Here is a 15,893-nt window from a genome sequence, read left to right as displayed (position 1 = left end):
GTGAAGTTGTGCTTCACCCAGCAGAAGTGGAGACTCCTTTCTGCTGTTGAGGTTGTGTGGTAGTGCTCCATGTTCCAGAAGGATCCTGACGTTCTCCTCCAGGCCAGCTTGAACGGCTAAAGTCAAGGCGGTCTCTCCATTCCGACCTTTTTCTTCCATGTCAGGCTGGCTGGAAGCTGTGGATTGTATGATCATCAAAACCAAATGTAGAGTATATGGCCATTTTAACACAGCAGCAGAATACATTGTCAGTTCTGTATTTGTGTCCTTAATAAGGTTACTTTCACACACAGTTCAGTTATTTACGGGAATGACAACCGCCATTCTATAACCAAACTTTCACCCATAAATTTTGGAAAACCCTTGCTGTGTGAACGAAACCAAACTTGACAACTAGTTGTCTGTCACGTTATACAGTGCGAGAGAATCGCTCTGTGCTGCACAAATGCGTCTACCATGTGTTGTGGTTTTAAGTGTGGTTTCAGTAACTTATAGCGATGGAGATATGAGCTGTATGTCATCTGAAGGTTTTAGATCCAGCCACTGTTCTCCACCGGAGCTGCTCCCATCAGTTTTGTCTTCTATGCGCGAATCTCTACCCAGATATAAAAGCTACTATTGGTTAATGAAGATTAATGGATGAACTTGTGGCTCAATTGGGCTCGTTGTCAAAAATGACTTTTCAGTTTTCTGGTCGACACCATCTTTGATATTATTTTGGTCACTTTTGCTATGGTTACTGGTAAGAGAATACGGGCTTGACTTCAGTTGCACTTTCATACAGACAGTATTCGAGACACTACTGTAAGTTGGTGTGTGAACGGGACATTTCGAGACTCACACCTGTAAGTAAATGCGGTTGTCAATCCCAAAAACTGACAGTGTGAACGTAGCCTATATATGTCTGACATATGTCTCTTCAGAATTGTACATCCAGGTCCAGGACTCACCCAGAACTGCTTCTAGGACTTTCCCTGATGGTTGCATGGCGGCTCTGTGTAATGGAAGAAGTCCACTACTGTCCACTTCCCTAAAGGCTGAAGGAAATCGCCTGAGTTCATGGATGACTGCAGTATCACCTTATGATCAGGATACATAAAGAGATTATATATGTATTGGCCTTGTTCCACACCAAGGTTTCCTTTATCACATGTACAGTATCAGCTTGATCAACCTACATTTCTGTATATCAATGTGGAAAAATTGTAGAAATGAAAATATACTTGCGCCCCATTTTAGGGATTGGTGATTGGTGAAACTCTGAGAACTTCTAGTCCCCCTTTCAAAAAAGGGCAGCTCTATGAGGAACTTGTAAGAACTCTCTCTATATATATATATATATATTGAATTTGCTTGAATACACAGTGGGACAGGGGTAAGCATTCCTGCTCCTGGAGGACTGCTGTCCTGCAGAGTTTTGCTCCAGCCCTAATGGGCAAGGTGCACTAATGCATATAATGTTCAGTGTTTGTATTTCCCCTGTGCGTTTCTATTAATTACTGCATTTATTTTTGTGCAAGTGACATGAATAAAGAGCATCTGTAAATCATGGTCTGTCTGGTGTCTATAAGCAACACATAGGCTACAAAATATTTTACTATGAGTAAAATCTACACACAACTTATTTACTTGGCTATATTGAAAACTTTGTGTTGTCTCTCTGCCCTACGTTTAATGATCTACAACAAAATAGACAGCTTTGGTGATAACTAAGTGAATATTTAATTACTGCAATAATAATTTGGTCGAAAACTTACATTTACACACATGCTGACCACCAATCACAATTTTTTATTTTTACCTCAGCAATCACGGAGTACGGAACACACTGGATAGTTTGATATCATAGGCAGCGAAGCATACATAAACATTGCCTTCAAAAATCAATCACATAAAGGTTTCAGGATGTGACGCCATCATTAGATTCGGACGTGCCTTCTACCGCCATATGCTGCCTGCGGAGGCTGCATTTTTCATCTTTCAGATGCAGCCACGGTCTTCAGGATTACTAGAAGTTTTCCAGACAGGAATGTTAGGACAAGTTGGGGCTAAACTCTGCAGGACTTTGGCCAACCAGGACCCTTGGATTAGGATATCTGAGGCACCTTCAGAAGGTTCCTGAGGTGGTTCTGCAAGGGGGTTCTGCAAGTGTGGCAATCTGAGGAATCTCAAGTATCTTTTCATTTTTACGGTGATAGAACAGAAATAAATATTTGAAGGCATTAATCCATTACCTCTTTCGATTGCTGCCAGCAGGTTTGAATTCTCATCATTGGCTGAGCTTCAAGAAAACAATAATGTTTTTAGAGAATATTTTGCTATAACTTTTGCTGTTTTAACTATTTAAAATATCATTAATATGCATATTAGTCCCCGCCTCCACTCAATCACACCAGCTCAGAATGTGTCAACTTTACTGTAGTGTAAACTACACAATGGCAAGTGGAAATTTTGGTTCTTGTACTTGTTAAATGATCAGTAAGTGGATTTAAGCTGTGGTCAATCACAGAAGGAAAGGCATGGCTCCGGAAGCAGAGAGGAGACTGAGATTGTGGAGGTTTCAGGTGGACCTTGCTGAGGAGTTTGAGAGAGGCATGGCTCTGTCATGCTCTTCAGCTGGAGGAAGATGTGTTGTCTCTTACATCTTCCGATCCAGCAGGCAGTGCTCTGTTGGCTTTTAGCCAGGTTGAGCAGGAAGTGGCTGATGAGGGCAACAAAGTAGATATTGCTGAGCCTTCTTGGTCTGACTGCCCCACGTAAGTTGAGCTGTTGGAGGTTCTGGAACATGCTATGGCCAGACAGTTGCATTAGAGGTAGGCTCTTTTGAAGCCTCCCTGGTTAAAAGTCTTTAGGGATTAGTGTTGTTAGGCCTCTGCTCGTTTTTAGGTCCTGGAGAGCCTGCAGAGTTTAGCTCCAACTCTGATAAAACTCACCTGCCTATAGCTTTCTAGCAACCCTTCAGACCTTGATTAGCTTGTTCAGGTGTGTTTGATTAGGGTTGGAGCTAAACTCTGTAGGACTGTGGCTCTCCAAGACCGACTTCAGCCACCCATGGTCTAGAGGGTTGTTATGTAGGGTACTCCACTCCCCCAGAGATACGTTCTATGCTAATCGTTAAGCAACTGGCTCTGAGCCTCACTGGATAAGCTGCCTTTATGGTCAAGCTTGTATAGTACTCCCCTTGTTTTAGAGGGTAATTATGTAGAGTACTTCATTCCTGAGGCTAGGTAATGGTAGGCTTTTCCTGGGCCTCCTTTTTAAGTAACAAGTTAGTATCAAGTTGAAGGATTCTCTGTGAACCTCCTTAATAAACTTACTTTATGAGCTTGGGTAGTACTCCCCTCACTTCAGAGGGTTGTTATGTAGAGTGCTACACTTCCCCAGAGCTACTTTAGTGCTCTGTAGGTCCTGGAGAACCCTTTTCGGGCTGAGTAGAGTTACTCCTCTCGCTTGGAGGGTCGTTATGCTGAGTCTCTGCTTTCTAGGACTTCTGTCTCTGGAATCCGATGTGGAGTGGTGTTTGCCTGTTTATAATACCTTCTCATTGGAGGCCTCTGTGAGAGGGCTAAATCTAGAGATTCTGCTTAGGCAGACAGGTTGTAGGCTGACTAAGCCAGGATGACAGACGTCAGCCTCCCTGGTGGTCCTAAGGGTTGACGCTTGTGTGACAGGGCAAGGTCTTTGTGTCCCTGGCAATATTCCCTTAAAGGATTCTTTCATTAGGTAAATGATTCCAAGCCATTTAGCTCTATCCTGGGGCCAAGCCTTCGGTTTGGCCCTGCAAGGTGAGTTTAGTGAAGTGAACTTCAAGCTGAAGTATGCAGCTTGGGCAGTGGCTGTAGGGAGTAATTTCACCGACAGCACTGGTGGAATTTGGCTCTGGTAGTTTTGCCTTGAGAGCCATTCTTCAGGTTACATTTGTAACCTGATACGTTTTAAATAGAAAATACTGGTGTTGACTGATGAATTTCTACATAGTTTCTCTTAAAGCATATCAAAAACATCACATAGACATAAACAGCATTAAAAACTTGATTTTCACCACAGGGGGGTCTTTAAAAAAAAAACACCTTGCTATGTGTACTGTGCTAGACGAACTGGGACTAGTCACAGCACTTGCATATTGTTGCCCTATTGTTGGTTTGATTGCTTCTATTGCTCTCCTCATTTGTAAGTCGCTTTGGATACAAACACATTTTAAAAGATTAAATGTAAATGTATTCAGTTTTCTTCAAAGCATGTTGTACATACAATAAAACAAATAGAACATACATACCTGTATTCATCTTCATTCATGTCCAACATAACATATTTAGAAAATGTGTCCCATGAATCAGATGCCATAACACAAGAGCATCAATGACTGTTGGAGCTAATCAGAGAAAAATGCAACAAAATTAGTTATATTTGCAAACACAAACCTTTCATTAAACGTAGCTGCAGACTCACCTATGTGACTACTGACTAGGCTCATCAAGGTCATGTTTCTTGTTCCCAAATGGTATGAGCTTTTATATTTAAGCATGACCTGCTTTCATTGCCAATGAAATGTGATGTAATAAATGCCATGCCATTAGGTATAGTCAGTTTCTATTGTAGTCACTTTTAGGCAACACACACCTGGATAAAATATTTTCTAGGAAGTGATATCCGAGATGATTCACTTTTCTATTACTTGTTCAATGAAATCCCCCAAGATAATAATAATCTTACCTGCACACTGAAGCATTGTTTGTTTTTCATTATTTCAGAAGCAGGCATATCACAGGCACTCCAGGGGGCAGGATCATATTAAGCTTGATTCATTTCAGTGAAACGATTCATTCGGACGGTTTGGTTCAATGAACCTTTTTCCAAAACGAGTTATAAATATTTCCCCCGCACCCCACAGGCATGTTGTTTTTCATGTTTGTAGTAAGGTTGGTACTTTATCACTGCTTTTTATGTTATATACATTGTGTCAAGCGTTTCTGTATTGTTAACCTACACTAACAAAAAGTATTTGGACATGGTAGGCCTGCCTATTGCAGCACATTCTTTGAAGTAGCCTACCCAGTAAATGCCATTTTACAGGAATATACTAACAAGTACATATGGAATAGGCCTATATTAAAGTATGATGGTATTGCCAAGGCTCTGTAAAGGAAATCCACCTTTCTTCTCAATTTTGTTAACTATGTTTATTAATAATGTTAATCCTAAATAAATTGTTAATGATTTATTAATAATGTTAATAAATAATGTTAATAAAGTAATTCCGTTCAATTACAAACGCTTTGCGAATCGGTTCGACCGACTCGTTAAAAAGAATCGGCTCAAGAGATTGAGTCATTTGCAAATCGGACATTACCACTAACACTATGGTTACCATAGCAGCGGCCAAACACTGTCAAGCCATTGTAAACCTAAGCTACTTTCTACGCTGCTTTTTTAAAACGTTAATAAAGATTTACCCGTCAAATTATTTTCAAGAATATCAGAGGAGAACGTGCTATGTTTGAGCTTTAAGTTTTTGACCGTTTACGTGTGATAAATTTGCCATGTCAGAGCAGGAGAGTGAAACTGAACCCAGTTGCGCCGCGGAGCAAAGAATGTCACAAGAAGTCATTCAGACCGAAACTGAGGTTCATGAGGACGATTATTATGCTGAAGACCAGAGACGACAAAACGATATAAACAAACAAGGAGGCGAAACCAACAAGATAATTTCGTCCAGTGATGTTGGAAACTCAACAGCAACGGGTGAAACATAATTCTGGATTTTACCCCAGTATTATAAACTTAGAAAAATGCTATGGTATTACCATGGTAAGCATGGTTGATTTGGGCATAGTATTTAACATGGTACAAAGATAATATCATGCTTTGGGTATGTTTTTGCCCATGTACCATAGCAATACCTTGGTATTTTTTGAAGTAGCCTAGCTTGGATAAGGGTTCTTATTAGTTTAAACTATCAACAACAATTATTGCAAAAATAAAATATAATAACTATTAGATGGAAAAACGTCTAAATGAAAATTACATTTATGGTCATACTTTAGTTTAGGGAACACATATTCACTGTTAACTACGACTTGTGCCTCAATAAACTCCTAATGTACTGCTTAATATTTAGTGAGGTACAGGGTAGGATTAAGGGATGTAGAATAAGGTCATGCAAAATAAGGCATTAATATGTGCTTTATAAGTTCTAATAAACAGTATTCAATGCTATTATAAGCTAGTAATATGCAAGCTAGTAAGTAGGTAGGTAGGTAGCTAGGTATTACCATTACCGTTCCGTAGTACCACCTCAGGTTTTTTAATTTTTTTATATATATATATATATATATATATATAGGCCTATAAAAAAATGTTCAGCACATTCTCCATTTTTGTATATTCGTATTATCGTAATATTTATAATTCTAATGCATTTGTATTTCTTGTTGTTCCAGTTAAGATCCTGCTGATGCCAGAGAGGCACATGATAACCTTGGCCTTCACTATTGGCCTCACAATCCTGGATCTGAAAAAACACTTCAGCTTTGAGCTGAGGGTCCCATCAGACATCATACAAATCACTCTAGATGGTACACAAAAGATACTTGAAATTGTCCTTCATAGGAGAAATTGTGGAAAATTGAAACTTATTTGGAAAAAAGAACTTATTTACTGCAAAGGACACAATAAAAGTCTCTCTGATCTTTTAACTTTATTTTTACTTTTTGTCTAGAAAAAAGTGTAGATGATGACCAAACTCTGATGGATATTGGCGTACAGCCACATGGGATGGTCCAATTTGAGATGAGCTCGCTAGACCCGGAGAATTACCCCATAAGACCTGTCAAACCACAGCAGGAGTACAACATGCCGGATGTCATCACTGTCAGAGTGCAAACAGGTACAGTCGAACTTATGGCTGACTAAGGCATTATGAGTATAGACAAGTTTTTGTGACAAGTTTCTGGCTTTAAGACACAGAGGCATTTCAGGATGTGGTGGTAGAGATTGAGAGAGCCACTCGCGGGAAGGCATTTCTGGGAGGATACCGTCATAAGTTGACCAAAGCCGAGTATCATCATGCTGCTGTACAGACGATGCCCAAGAAGAGGCCTGACAGGGGCATTGAGACCTTCAGCAGGGATACACAGGTGCACGCATACATACACACTATAAAATGGAGTGAAGGACTTCTGACGCAGTTATGAAACCCATTAAATTGACAGAATTTTCATTTCTTTGCCTCATTTACATTAAATTAAAGGAGTTGTATAATTTAGCAGAAGGATGGCACATAATGTATTTGCTAAATAAATAAAAAAATAACATTTAATAAAACATAAAATAAACATATTTTTTACATTTTATAATAACACATTTAATAAACAAAAAATTGAATATAATATATATATATATATATATATATATATATATTAGGGCTGTCAAACGACTAATCGCGATTAATCACATACAAAATAAAAGTTTGAGTTTGCATAATATATGTGGGTGTACTGTGTGTAATTAATATGTATATATATATATATATATAAATACACACAAATTAATGTATATATTTAAGAGAAATATGTTATTTATGTACAAAATATTTTTATTTATATAATATAAATTATATAAAAATATAAATAAATACATATACTTGTAAATATTTCTGAAATATATACATGAATGTGTTTGTATTTATATATACATATTAATTACACACAGTACATCCACATATATTATGCAAACTCAAACTTTTATTTTGTATGCGATTAATTGCGATTAATCGTTTGACAGCCCTAATATATATATATATATATATATATATATATATATGTAAAAATGTTGTATTTTAATATTATTGTAAAATATAAAATATATTGTATTGTAATGTTGTATATAAAAAATGTATTTTTATATTTTAATTAGAGATGCACCGATATATCGGCCAATAATCGGTATCGGACGATAACAATCAAATTTTCACACTATCAGTTCTCGGTCGATAGTTTAAAAACAACCGATAGTCAGGGCCGATATATCCTGTCAATCAAAAGAGGGCAGGAAAATGCACTGCATTTGGGCTTTGTGTAAAGAAAATGCTAAGAAACCAGTTTGATGTTCAATATTAATAAATTTTAATGATTTATCACTTTGAAATGTCAAGACAATTTCATTTTTTTATATAATATTTTGCCAAAAATAACAATATTATTGACAAATTCAACTTGGAGTAAAAAAAAAAAAAAAAGACGACATATTTTATACTCTTGTAATCCAAATCAGGTACTACATATTTTAATACTACATTAATTTTTGGAAAATTTGGATAAAGTACATGTTTCAATGATTCTATGTCTTTTTCACAAAATAAATAGAAGCAATAAAACACTTGTGGTCATGTTATATTGTGAATATAATCATGCCTCATAATAACCTCAGTTAACTGACATTATTCACTACCATTCAAATATTTGTGATCAGTAAGTTTTTTTATTTTTTATTAATGTTTTCAACCTTGATACTAATAGGAAATATTTCTTGAGCAGCAAATCAGTATATTAGAATGATTTCTGAAGGATCATGTGACTGAAGACTAGAGTAATGATGCTGAAAATTCTGCTTTGCATCACAGGAATAAATTATATTCAAATATATTCAAATAGAAAACAGTTCTTTTAAATTTACAATATTACAGTTTTTACTGTATTTTTAATCAAGTAAATGCAGCCTTGGTGAGCTTAAGAGACTTCTTTCACAAACATTAAAAAAAATTACCAACCCAAACTTTTGAATGGCAGTGTAGATTCAAATCTTAGACCAATTTTAGGTTGCCGTTTGGACTGCACACCCATAATTTCCTTTTCCCTTTAACCAGACGGTTGACTTGAAAAACCAGGCTCAGCAGTGCTCTAAGAACGCCTCGACTCAGATGACCAAAATCGGCTGTTATGTGTCCAACATGGAGGACAAGCTCATCACCCCAGGGACTTACATCACTGCAGAAGAGTATCACAGCAAGAGACTGAGAGCTGTACGAATGTTTGGAGGGGTTGAGAGAGAATTGCATTCATTCTGTGCATTCGCTGTTCATGACAAATGCTTATGTTTTCCTTAGGTCATTACACTACAGTCACATGTCAGGCGCTGGCTAGCCAAGTGTTTCACAGAAAGCTTGAGACAGGCTAAAGAGCAGCACATGGCATGGATGGAAAATGAAAAGAGAAGGAAGAAAGAAGAGAAAGAGCAGCAGATCAGAGATGAATATCACCGCAGGATGAATCCGGAGTCGAAGGGAGACTTTGATCTGCTTTATAATGCCTTGCAAAGTGAGTGTTTTTGTAGCTTACTACAAGCAGCAATGCTACTAACTTAAAGGTGAAGAGTGTATTTTCTGCACCACTAGAATCACCAGATTGAATTGCAAAAATAATGACTTTTAGTCACAAGTCTCTCTGAAAAACCCTGATCAAACAGATAGCCCCGCCTCCAAAAACTTACCATTGGTTGAGACAGTGTTGCTATGTCAGGCTAGTCAAGATGCTCAAACAAACAGCAAATTTTAATGTTTAAACTTTTCAGGAACATAAACCTAAATATTACTACTATTGCTACTGCTTTTTCCATCACATTATATTGCATGTGCAACTTTTTAGTCAATTGGTGGGTTCAGCCGGTTCATGCAAATGAACTGGTTAAAATAAATGATTAACTGATTCACTTAAGTTCCTTCGTTTTTGAAGTGAAATATTTTTAAATACTGTTGTCCATCACTATGCTTTTTATCTGTTACACTACCGTCTGTTCAAAAGTAATATTTTTGTTATCAAGGATGAATTAAATTGATCAAAAGATATTAAGTAGCATAACTTTTTTCAATATTGATAATAATAATACATGTTTATTGAGCACCTTAAGAGATTTAAACATTAAACATAAACATTAAACAGTATTACGGACCCCAAACGTTTGTGTATATAAATTAGTTTTTTTCTAGTTGTATTGGATGATTTTTCATTCATTTTGTATGAATTTATCTGTTAAATATAGCATTGATTCAGATCATTGTTTTTGTGTGAGATAAACACTGCTATGATGGCAAAATTTGTTAAATAATGTCTGATATTTATGTATTTTAAAAGATTTTAAAGTACTTTTAAATATTTAAAGTTTTTTTAAAAGCTTCATTGTAGTTGACTACGTTGTAGTTGGAATGATATATTTATGGATATGGAGATATCTGTGTTGTAATGTGTGCAGTGATTTGGATATAAGTCAGTGTGATGGTCCTTATTCTTCATCTCTGTATGTCAGAATGGAGGATAGAGGAAGTGGAACGCATCAATGTCACCTTATCTGGTGCGGAGAGAAAGGCAGCGCTGTGCGCTCTACTGGAGCAAGAGACCCAGTTCATCTCCTCCATAGAACGGCACAGAATGGCTGCCGGCACGAGGAACCAAGATAAGGCCGTACAAGCCTTCCTCAACAAGGTTGTCGATCTTTGCTAATCGGCTTTCTTATCATGAGCATGCTGTATTGCTTTAGAGCAAAACCTTTGTTTGTTTACAGTGCAAGAAAGGAGGAATTTTGAGATGATTGAAAATGTTTATTTGATTTTGAACCAAATAGAACATACAGTAATTGTTATAATATTACTTTCAGTAAATCTGGGTAGCAGAAGATTCATTTGGTTTGGTATTTTGAATATTGTTGGTTCATAACCTTTTCGCTGTTGTGTCCATTGTGCAAGGCGCTTAAACTAATGTGCTCCAGTAGAAATATCAGTGTAATAAAATGCGTTGAACGTCACTTTGCAAGTGGCTAATGATAACTAACTGATAATAAGAGAGATCAAAAGTCAGAACAGACACACTACTGTAGTGTCTGATTTACCTCCTCTATAGCAGTGGTTCTCAACTTTTTTTGCTTCATGACCCAGAATTACATTGGTCATAGATAAACACAGCTGTCCTTGAAAGCAAACATTCATTTATTTTAATATTTAGTTTATTATTGTTAAATTATTGCAATAATGCAAAACAGAAAAATTTCAACATTTTAAAGACTTTTGTTTTTGACTTCTTCTCAGTCTGCGGAGCCAAAGAGATGGCGTGCATTTGACGGGAAGGTGACACAAATGGACACACAGTTCACCATCAGAGCCAAGGAGCTGCGAGATCTGTACAGTAGCATCACGCAGGCTCAGTTCACAAAGGACGAACGTCTGGATGTGTTACTCACTCTCAAACACACCGTAAAGGCCAGTTCCAGATCTGTAGTCTAAAATATGGACAAAATATAAACATATTCCTAAACATATATTTTCTCATCTAATTTTTAAAATGTGCTTGTGAACAGGAACATAAATGTAAGCTTACACAGGATATAGTGGACTTGATTGACAGGGAGATGGACCTGCTGATGAGGGGTGTGAAAAAGAGCAACCTGGACGGGTTGAGAAAGAGGATATCCACCCTCTTCCTTCAGTACATCAAAACCCCTGCGTTCAACCCTCAGGTGTCCAGACTTCTACGGGTAAGTGGCTGAAGCAGTGTTGTAGTCGAGACTAGCTCATTCGAGTCAAGACCAGAAGGGGATTGAGTCTAATTCAAGACCATGTCCACATGCTCCCATGTATATTACAACATCAAGACCATATTTTCAGGTACATTTAGGGAAAATGACAAATGACACATCGTCGGAATCTGCATTAGCCAGGGAATAAAATGATGATGATACGTACCAATTTTTGTGAAGATATGTCAAATTTTTTAAAAGATATTGCAATTTATGACAAAATTCAAAATGGCGGACACATGAATCTTCGGATTCGGCATGACCCAAGGAATCCATAGACATCAAGATCATGATTTTCTGAAAAAATGTTCAAAAGTTATTGGCCAAAAGAGCCGTTATTCAGATCTCATGACCTGTAGGTGGCACTGTTCCCAAATTTGGCATGGACCCTCAGATCCTGGTTCTGATGAAGCGTACCAATTTTTGTTTCGATTGCTCAAAGTTTGGCCGAGATACAGCCCTTGAGTCCGAGATCGTATTTTCATGGTCTTGGTCCTCGTGTCTGAGTCCAAGGATCATTCTTTCATGGTCTTGGTCCAAGAGTCCGAGATCATATTTTCATGGTCTTGGTCTTGGTCTAGGTCCTCAAGTCCGAGTCTAACATAATATTTTCATAGTCTTGGTCCTCGTGTCTGAGTCCAAAGATCATTCTTTCATGGTCTTGGTCCAAGAGTATGAGTCAACCCTCTTCTGGTCTTAACTTGGACTCGAATAAGCTGGTTTCGTCTACAACACTGGGCTAAAGTTCACTCTGTAGTTCAAAGTTAATGTGAGATTAGTTGTAACGTCACTTCCAGTTCTAAAGACATTGAAATACAACTTAAGTTTTGGTTGGCTTTCTCACTCTTTGTAAACAACTCTAATGCTCTCCACAGGTGCCTCAGGATCCTGCCGACCTGAAAAAGAACATCTATTTGTGTCGTGGCTGTAATGAGTATCAGTTATCCACTGACTTTGCCCTGAAGACTAACTCATCTGCAGTCGGCCTCTGTCGCCGCTGTATGGAGTTAGACAATGAGGCCCGTCAAAGAGAAGACTTATCTCTTTATAAGAACATTCTTAGGTGCTTGCGTGACACTGAGGCCGAGTGCAGCCCAGATGCCAAAATCACTTACCTGCTGCAGGTAAAGTTTATGCATGTGTTGGTGATTCATTTTGAGGGTATGGAAAGAGCCGTTCAATTTCCACAAAAACTGCCTTTTTCCTCTGCGCCAGTGAAAACAGTAGTTTTAAAGGTGCAGTAAGTAATTTCACATTTATGTTTTGCTCACTGAAATTAGTGTACATAAAGTGTAATGAAACCCCCCTACGTTTTAGACTGTAGTTCACACCTCAGAGCTGGAAAAAGTCTTGAAAAATTGGCGTGTAAAGCTCTGGAAAAGTGGGAGTGTTGAAAGGGGGAAGACAACAACTAATAAAACACTGAACTACAACACATTCATTATACAGAATAATGGAGAAAAAAACAGAGTTGAGGGCACCTTGTTGTCTTTTAAAAATATAATTCTATGACAAAAAACGAGGGACAATCACGGAAGAACATTTAAAAGGTTTAATATTTTCATCACATATACGAGCACTATAGTCTCTGAACGAACGACACGTGTCGTTCAGAAACAATAAAGGCATAGTTATTTTTTGTCTATTGTTTTTTGAATTTTCAGTCTACATAGTCTTCTGTCTATCAGAATAATTCATCATGTCATCGCGATTATGATCAGACGTAAGGCTGAATCAGTGTCCTTATATGAACATATATATTTCATTTGAAAATACATGATGAAATGTGCGCATACACTGTGCTGGTTCATGTTTAAAGCAATAGATTATATGGAATGTCTATAAAAATGCCTATAAAAATTTGAAACATGCTTGCTTCTGTCCGTAAATGATCTATGATCCACGTGACAAGTGTTGTTAAACTCATTGCGTCATTCCGTGCAGAGACCGCTGGTCTCAAAGACACTGTTGGTCATGTGATTTCAACATGGCCGCCACCATGAGGAGGGACCACCCTAATGTAGAATAAAATGGCTTTTTCTAGGTTGACTATTTCTGGAAATGATTAAAGTGCATCTCATATGAGTCTGCATGATTTTTTTTAAACATATTTGTCTAATGTGCATTTTTTTGTGGAAAATGCGGGAAACAATTGCTTAATCCACCTTGAAAGGGTTAGTTCACCCAAAAATGAAATTTCTGTCATTAATTACTCACTCTCATGTTGTTCCACACCCGTAAGACCTTCGTTCATCTTCGGAATACAGATTAAGATATTTTTTATCTTAAATCTGAGAGGTTTTTTATCCCCCATAGAAAGCAATGTAAGTACCACATTCAAGGTCCAGAAAGGTAGTAAAGAAAGACATCATTAAAATAGTCAACATGACTACAGTGGTTCAACCTTAATGTTATGAAGGGATGAGAATACTTTTTGTGCACAAAAACAAAACAAAAATAACAACTTTATTCAACCATTTCTTCTCTCCCCTGTCATTCTCCTGGTTGAACCACTGTAGTCACGTTGACAATTTTAATGATGTTTTACTACTTTTCTGGACCTTGAATGTGGTAATTATGTTGCTTTCTATGGGGGGTAAAAAAAAAAACCTCTCGGATTTTATCAAAAATGTCTTAATTTGTGTTCCGAAGATGAACGAAGGTCTTATTGACATGGAACGACATGAGGGTGAGTAATTAATGACAGAAATTTCATTTTTGGGTGAACTAACCCTTTAAGAGGAATATAATAAGTTGAAAGAAACACCAAGTTCATGCTGTGCTCAAGACATTTACTGTCCTCATTAGGAGCAGGACCTGCGGTACCTGGTAGATGTGCTTTGGGGAGCTCAATCCGCTTTGAGCAGCTGGAAAGACCTTCATGATTTAATGCTGGTGCGCTGGGAGAAGCACTTGGACTGGAGCCCATGGAACTGCATCCTCCTCACGAAGGACGAGGCGGCTGCACATCTGAAACTAGAGAACATCGAGAAGGTACTGCGGCCACAACTGCTTTTGAATGTCTTTCACACTGAAAATGATTAAACGTCAAAGCGCAACTCAGTAAATTATATAATAACAGATATTTAAGAACTATTAGTCTTATCTAAGTATTGAAACTAAAAACCTTTTAGAGGTAACCAGCAGATGGCAGAGTGAAAACCTGGTGTAATATACAGTATAATAAGGCTTTAGTCAAAAAAATGAAGGGTCAAATTAATAGATTACATAAAACTTTATCCATCAAAACTCTATAATCAGGACTATTAACTGTACACCTGGAAAAGCTCCATTTTAGAGATGGTGTTTACATGTAATGCATATACAGAACACATTTGCCTCTGCCACCACGCAAACCTATTTGTGCCACCATACAAACGCACGCTGTTTTCACTTGCAGGCATACGATGTGGTAGTTATCCGCAATGTCAAGCAGAAACACACACTGGCCAGGAAGTACTTCTCTCAGATACCTGCGATGGCCGAATATCTGCACAATGCTGAGATTCAGCCTGCTGCCCTCGGCAATCTGCTGGTCTCCAAGCCCATCACCAAGGCGACCAAGTAGAATCGCTGCGGGGTGCTCAGGGACTTCTGCAGCTTTACTATTTCTCAACTTCAGACAGTTTAGAGATCTAAACCTCTTTTAGCATTCTTCCTCTAGATCATTTATCGAATTTGAATATCTTATATGGTAATTAAAACCAGGAGTTGCTGGGCCTCTCTCTGTTTTGTTTTCCATTAATTTGGATCATTCATTAATGTTAATTACTTATCAGTTGGCAGTAATTGTGGGAAAAGTTTTATGATTTTTCATAACTTCTTTGGTATTTTGTAAAATACTAACTGGTTAAACAAGCAGCAACACTACAATCCTGTGAAAAATGCCGCATTAGCATGTTTTCCAGTGTTAAACTTGAGTACAAAAGCTGCATATAAAAGTGAGATTAGACAAAAAAAAGTAGATTATCCCTCAATGATTACTCCATAATGCTACACAAGAGTGAATTGAAACGTTATTTCTGGGAATACTTCGAAAGCCTAAAACGCTCAAGTTCAAGAGGTTTTAATTAGGCCTTTGCAAATGATATATAGCCTAGATCTAATCAGGAGGTGAGCAATCTAAGATCTGCAATTATAAGAAAAGGTCAAGAACCTCCTCCTGCGTTTCCTTTTGAACAAATGTGAACGAGACCACCAGCACCACAGGACTAATGGCTGATAAGAACGACTGTAGACTGCTGATATAGTGATGAAAGGTTTGCGTTTTATTTCTGTCTCTCCATGATGTGAGTTTATAAGATGAGCTTAATAAAATTGGTTTTAGCAGA

At 37.5% G+C, this 15,893-nt stretch overlaps 2 protein-coding genes across 3 annotated transcripts in view; one reads left to right on the top strand and one right to left on the bottom strand.

The window, feature by feature from the left end:
• LOC127507464 (ankyrin repeat and SOCS box protein 15-like) overlaps positions 1–4,478 on the bottom strand; it is a 13,607-nt gene extending 9,129 nt beyond the window's left edge. Inside the window, exons 1-5 of the mRNA XM_051884593.1 lie at positions 4,450–4,478; positions 4,277–4,372; positions 2,235–2,281; positions 951–1,079; positions 18–176 (exon numbers count right to left, since the gene is read on the bottom strand). Coding sequence (XP_051740553.1) covers positions 18–176; positions 951–1,079; positions 2,235–2,281; positions 4,277–4,344 — 403 coding nt within the window. The 5' untranslated portion in view covers positions 4,345–4,372; positions 4,450–4,478. The remainder of the gene's footprint in view (positions 1–17; positions 177–950; positions 1,080–2,234; positions 2,282–4,276; positions 4,373–4,449) is intronic.
• On the top strand, positions 2,770–15,893 carry iqub (IQ motif and ubiquitin domain containing). 2 transcript variants are annotated; one of them, XM_051884590.1, is made up of 12 exons: positions 2,770–5,742; positions 6,441–6,575; positions 6,719–6,886; positions 6,967–7,136; positions 8,864–9,019; positions 9,104–9,314; positions 10,300–10,475; positions 11,075–11,245; positions 11,344–11,520; positions 12,438–12,686; positions 14,371–14,556; positions 14,963–15,893. In XM_051884590.1, exons 1-12 carry the CDS (start codon positions 5,541–5,543, stop codon positions 15,128–15,130), a joined length of 2,169 nt encoding a protein of 722 aa, XP_051740550.1. In that variant the 5' UTR covers positions 2,770–5,540; the 3' UTR covers positions 15,131–15,893. The 2 variants fall into 2 exon arrangements, with proteins under 2 accessions (XP_051740550.1, XP_051740549.1); XM_051884589.1 differs by having other exon boundaries at positions 6,961–7,136.

Source organism: Ctenopharyngodon idella, chromosome 24 (genome assembly GCF_019924925.1).
Source record: "Ctenopharyngodon idella isolate HZGC_01 chromosome 24, HZGC01, whole genome shotgun sequence".
Taxonomy (NCBI): domain Eukaryota; kingdom Metazoa; phylum Chordata; class Actinopteri; order Cypriniformes; family Xenocyprididae; genus Ctenopharyngodon; species Ctenopharyngodon idella.
Note: the sequence above shows the minus strand (reverse complement) of the source record. Positions and strands in the feature narration are given on the sequence as shown.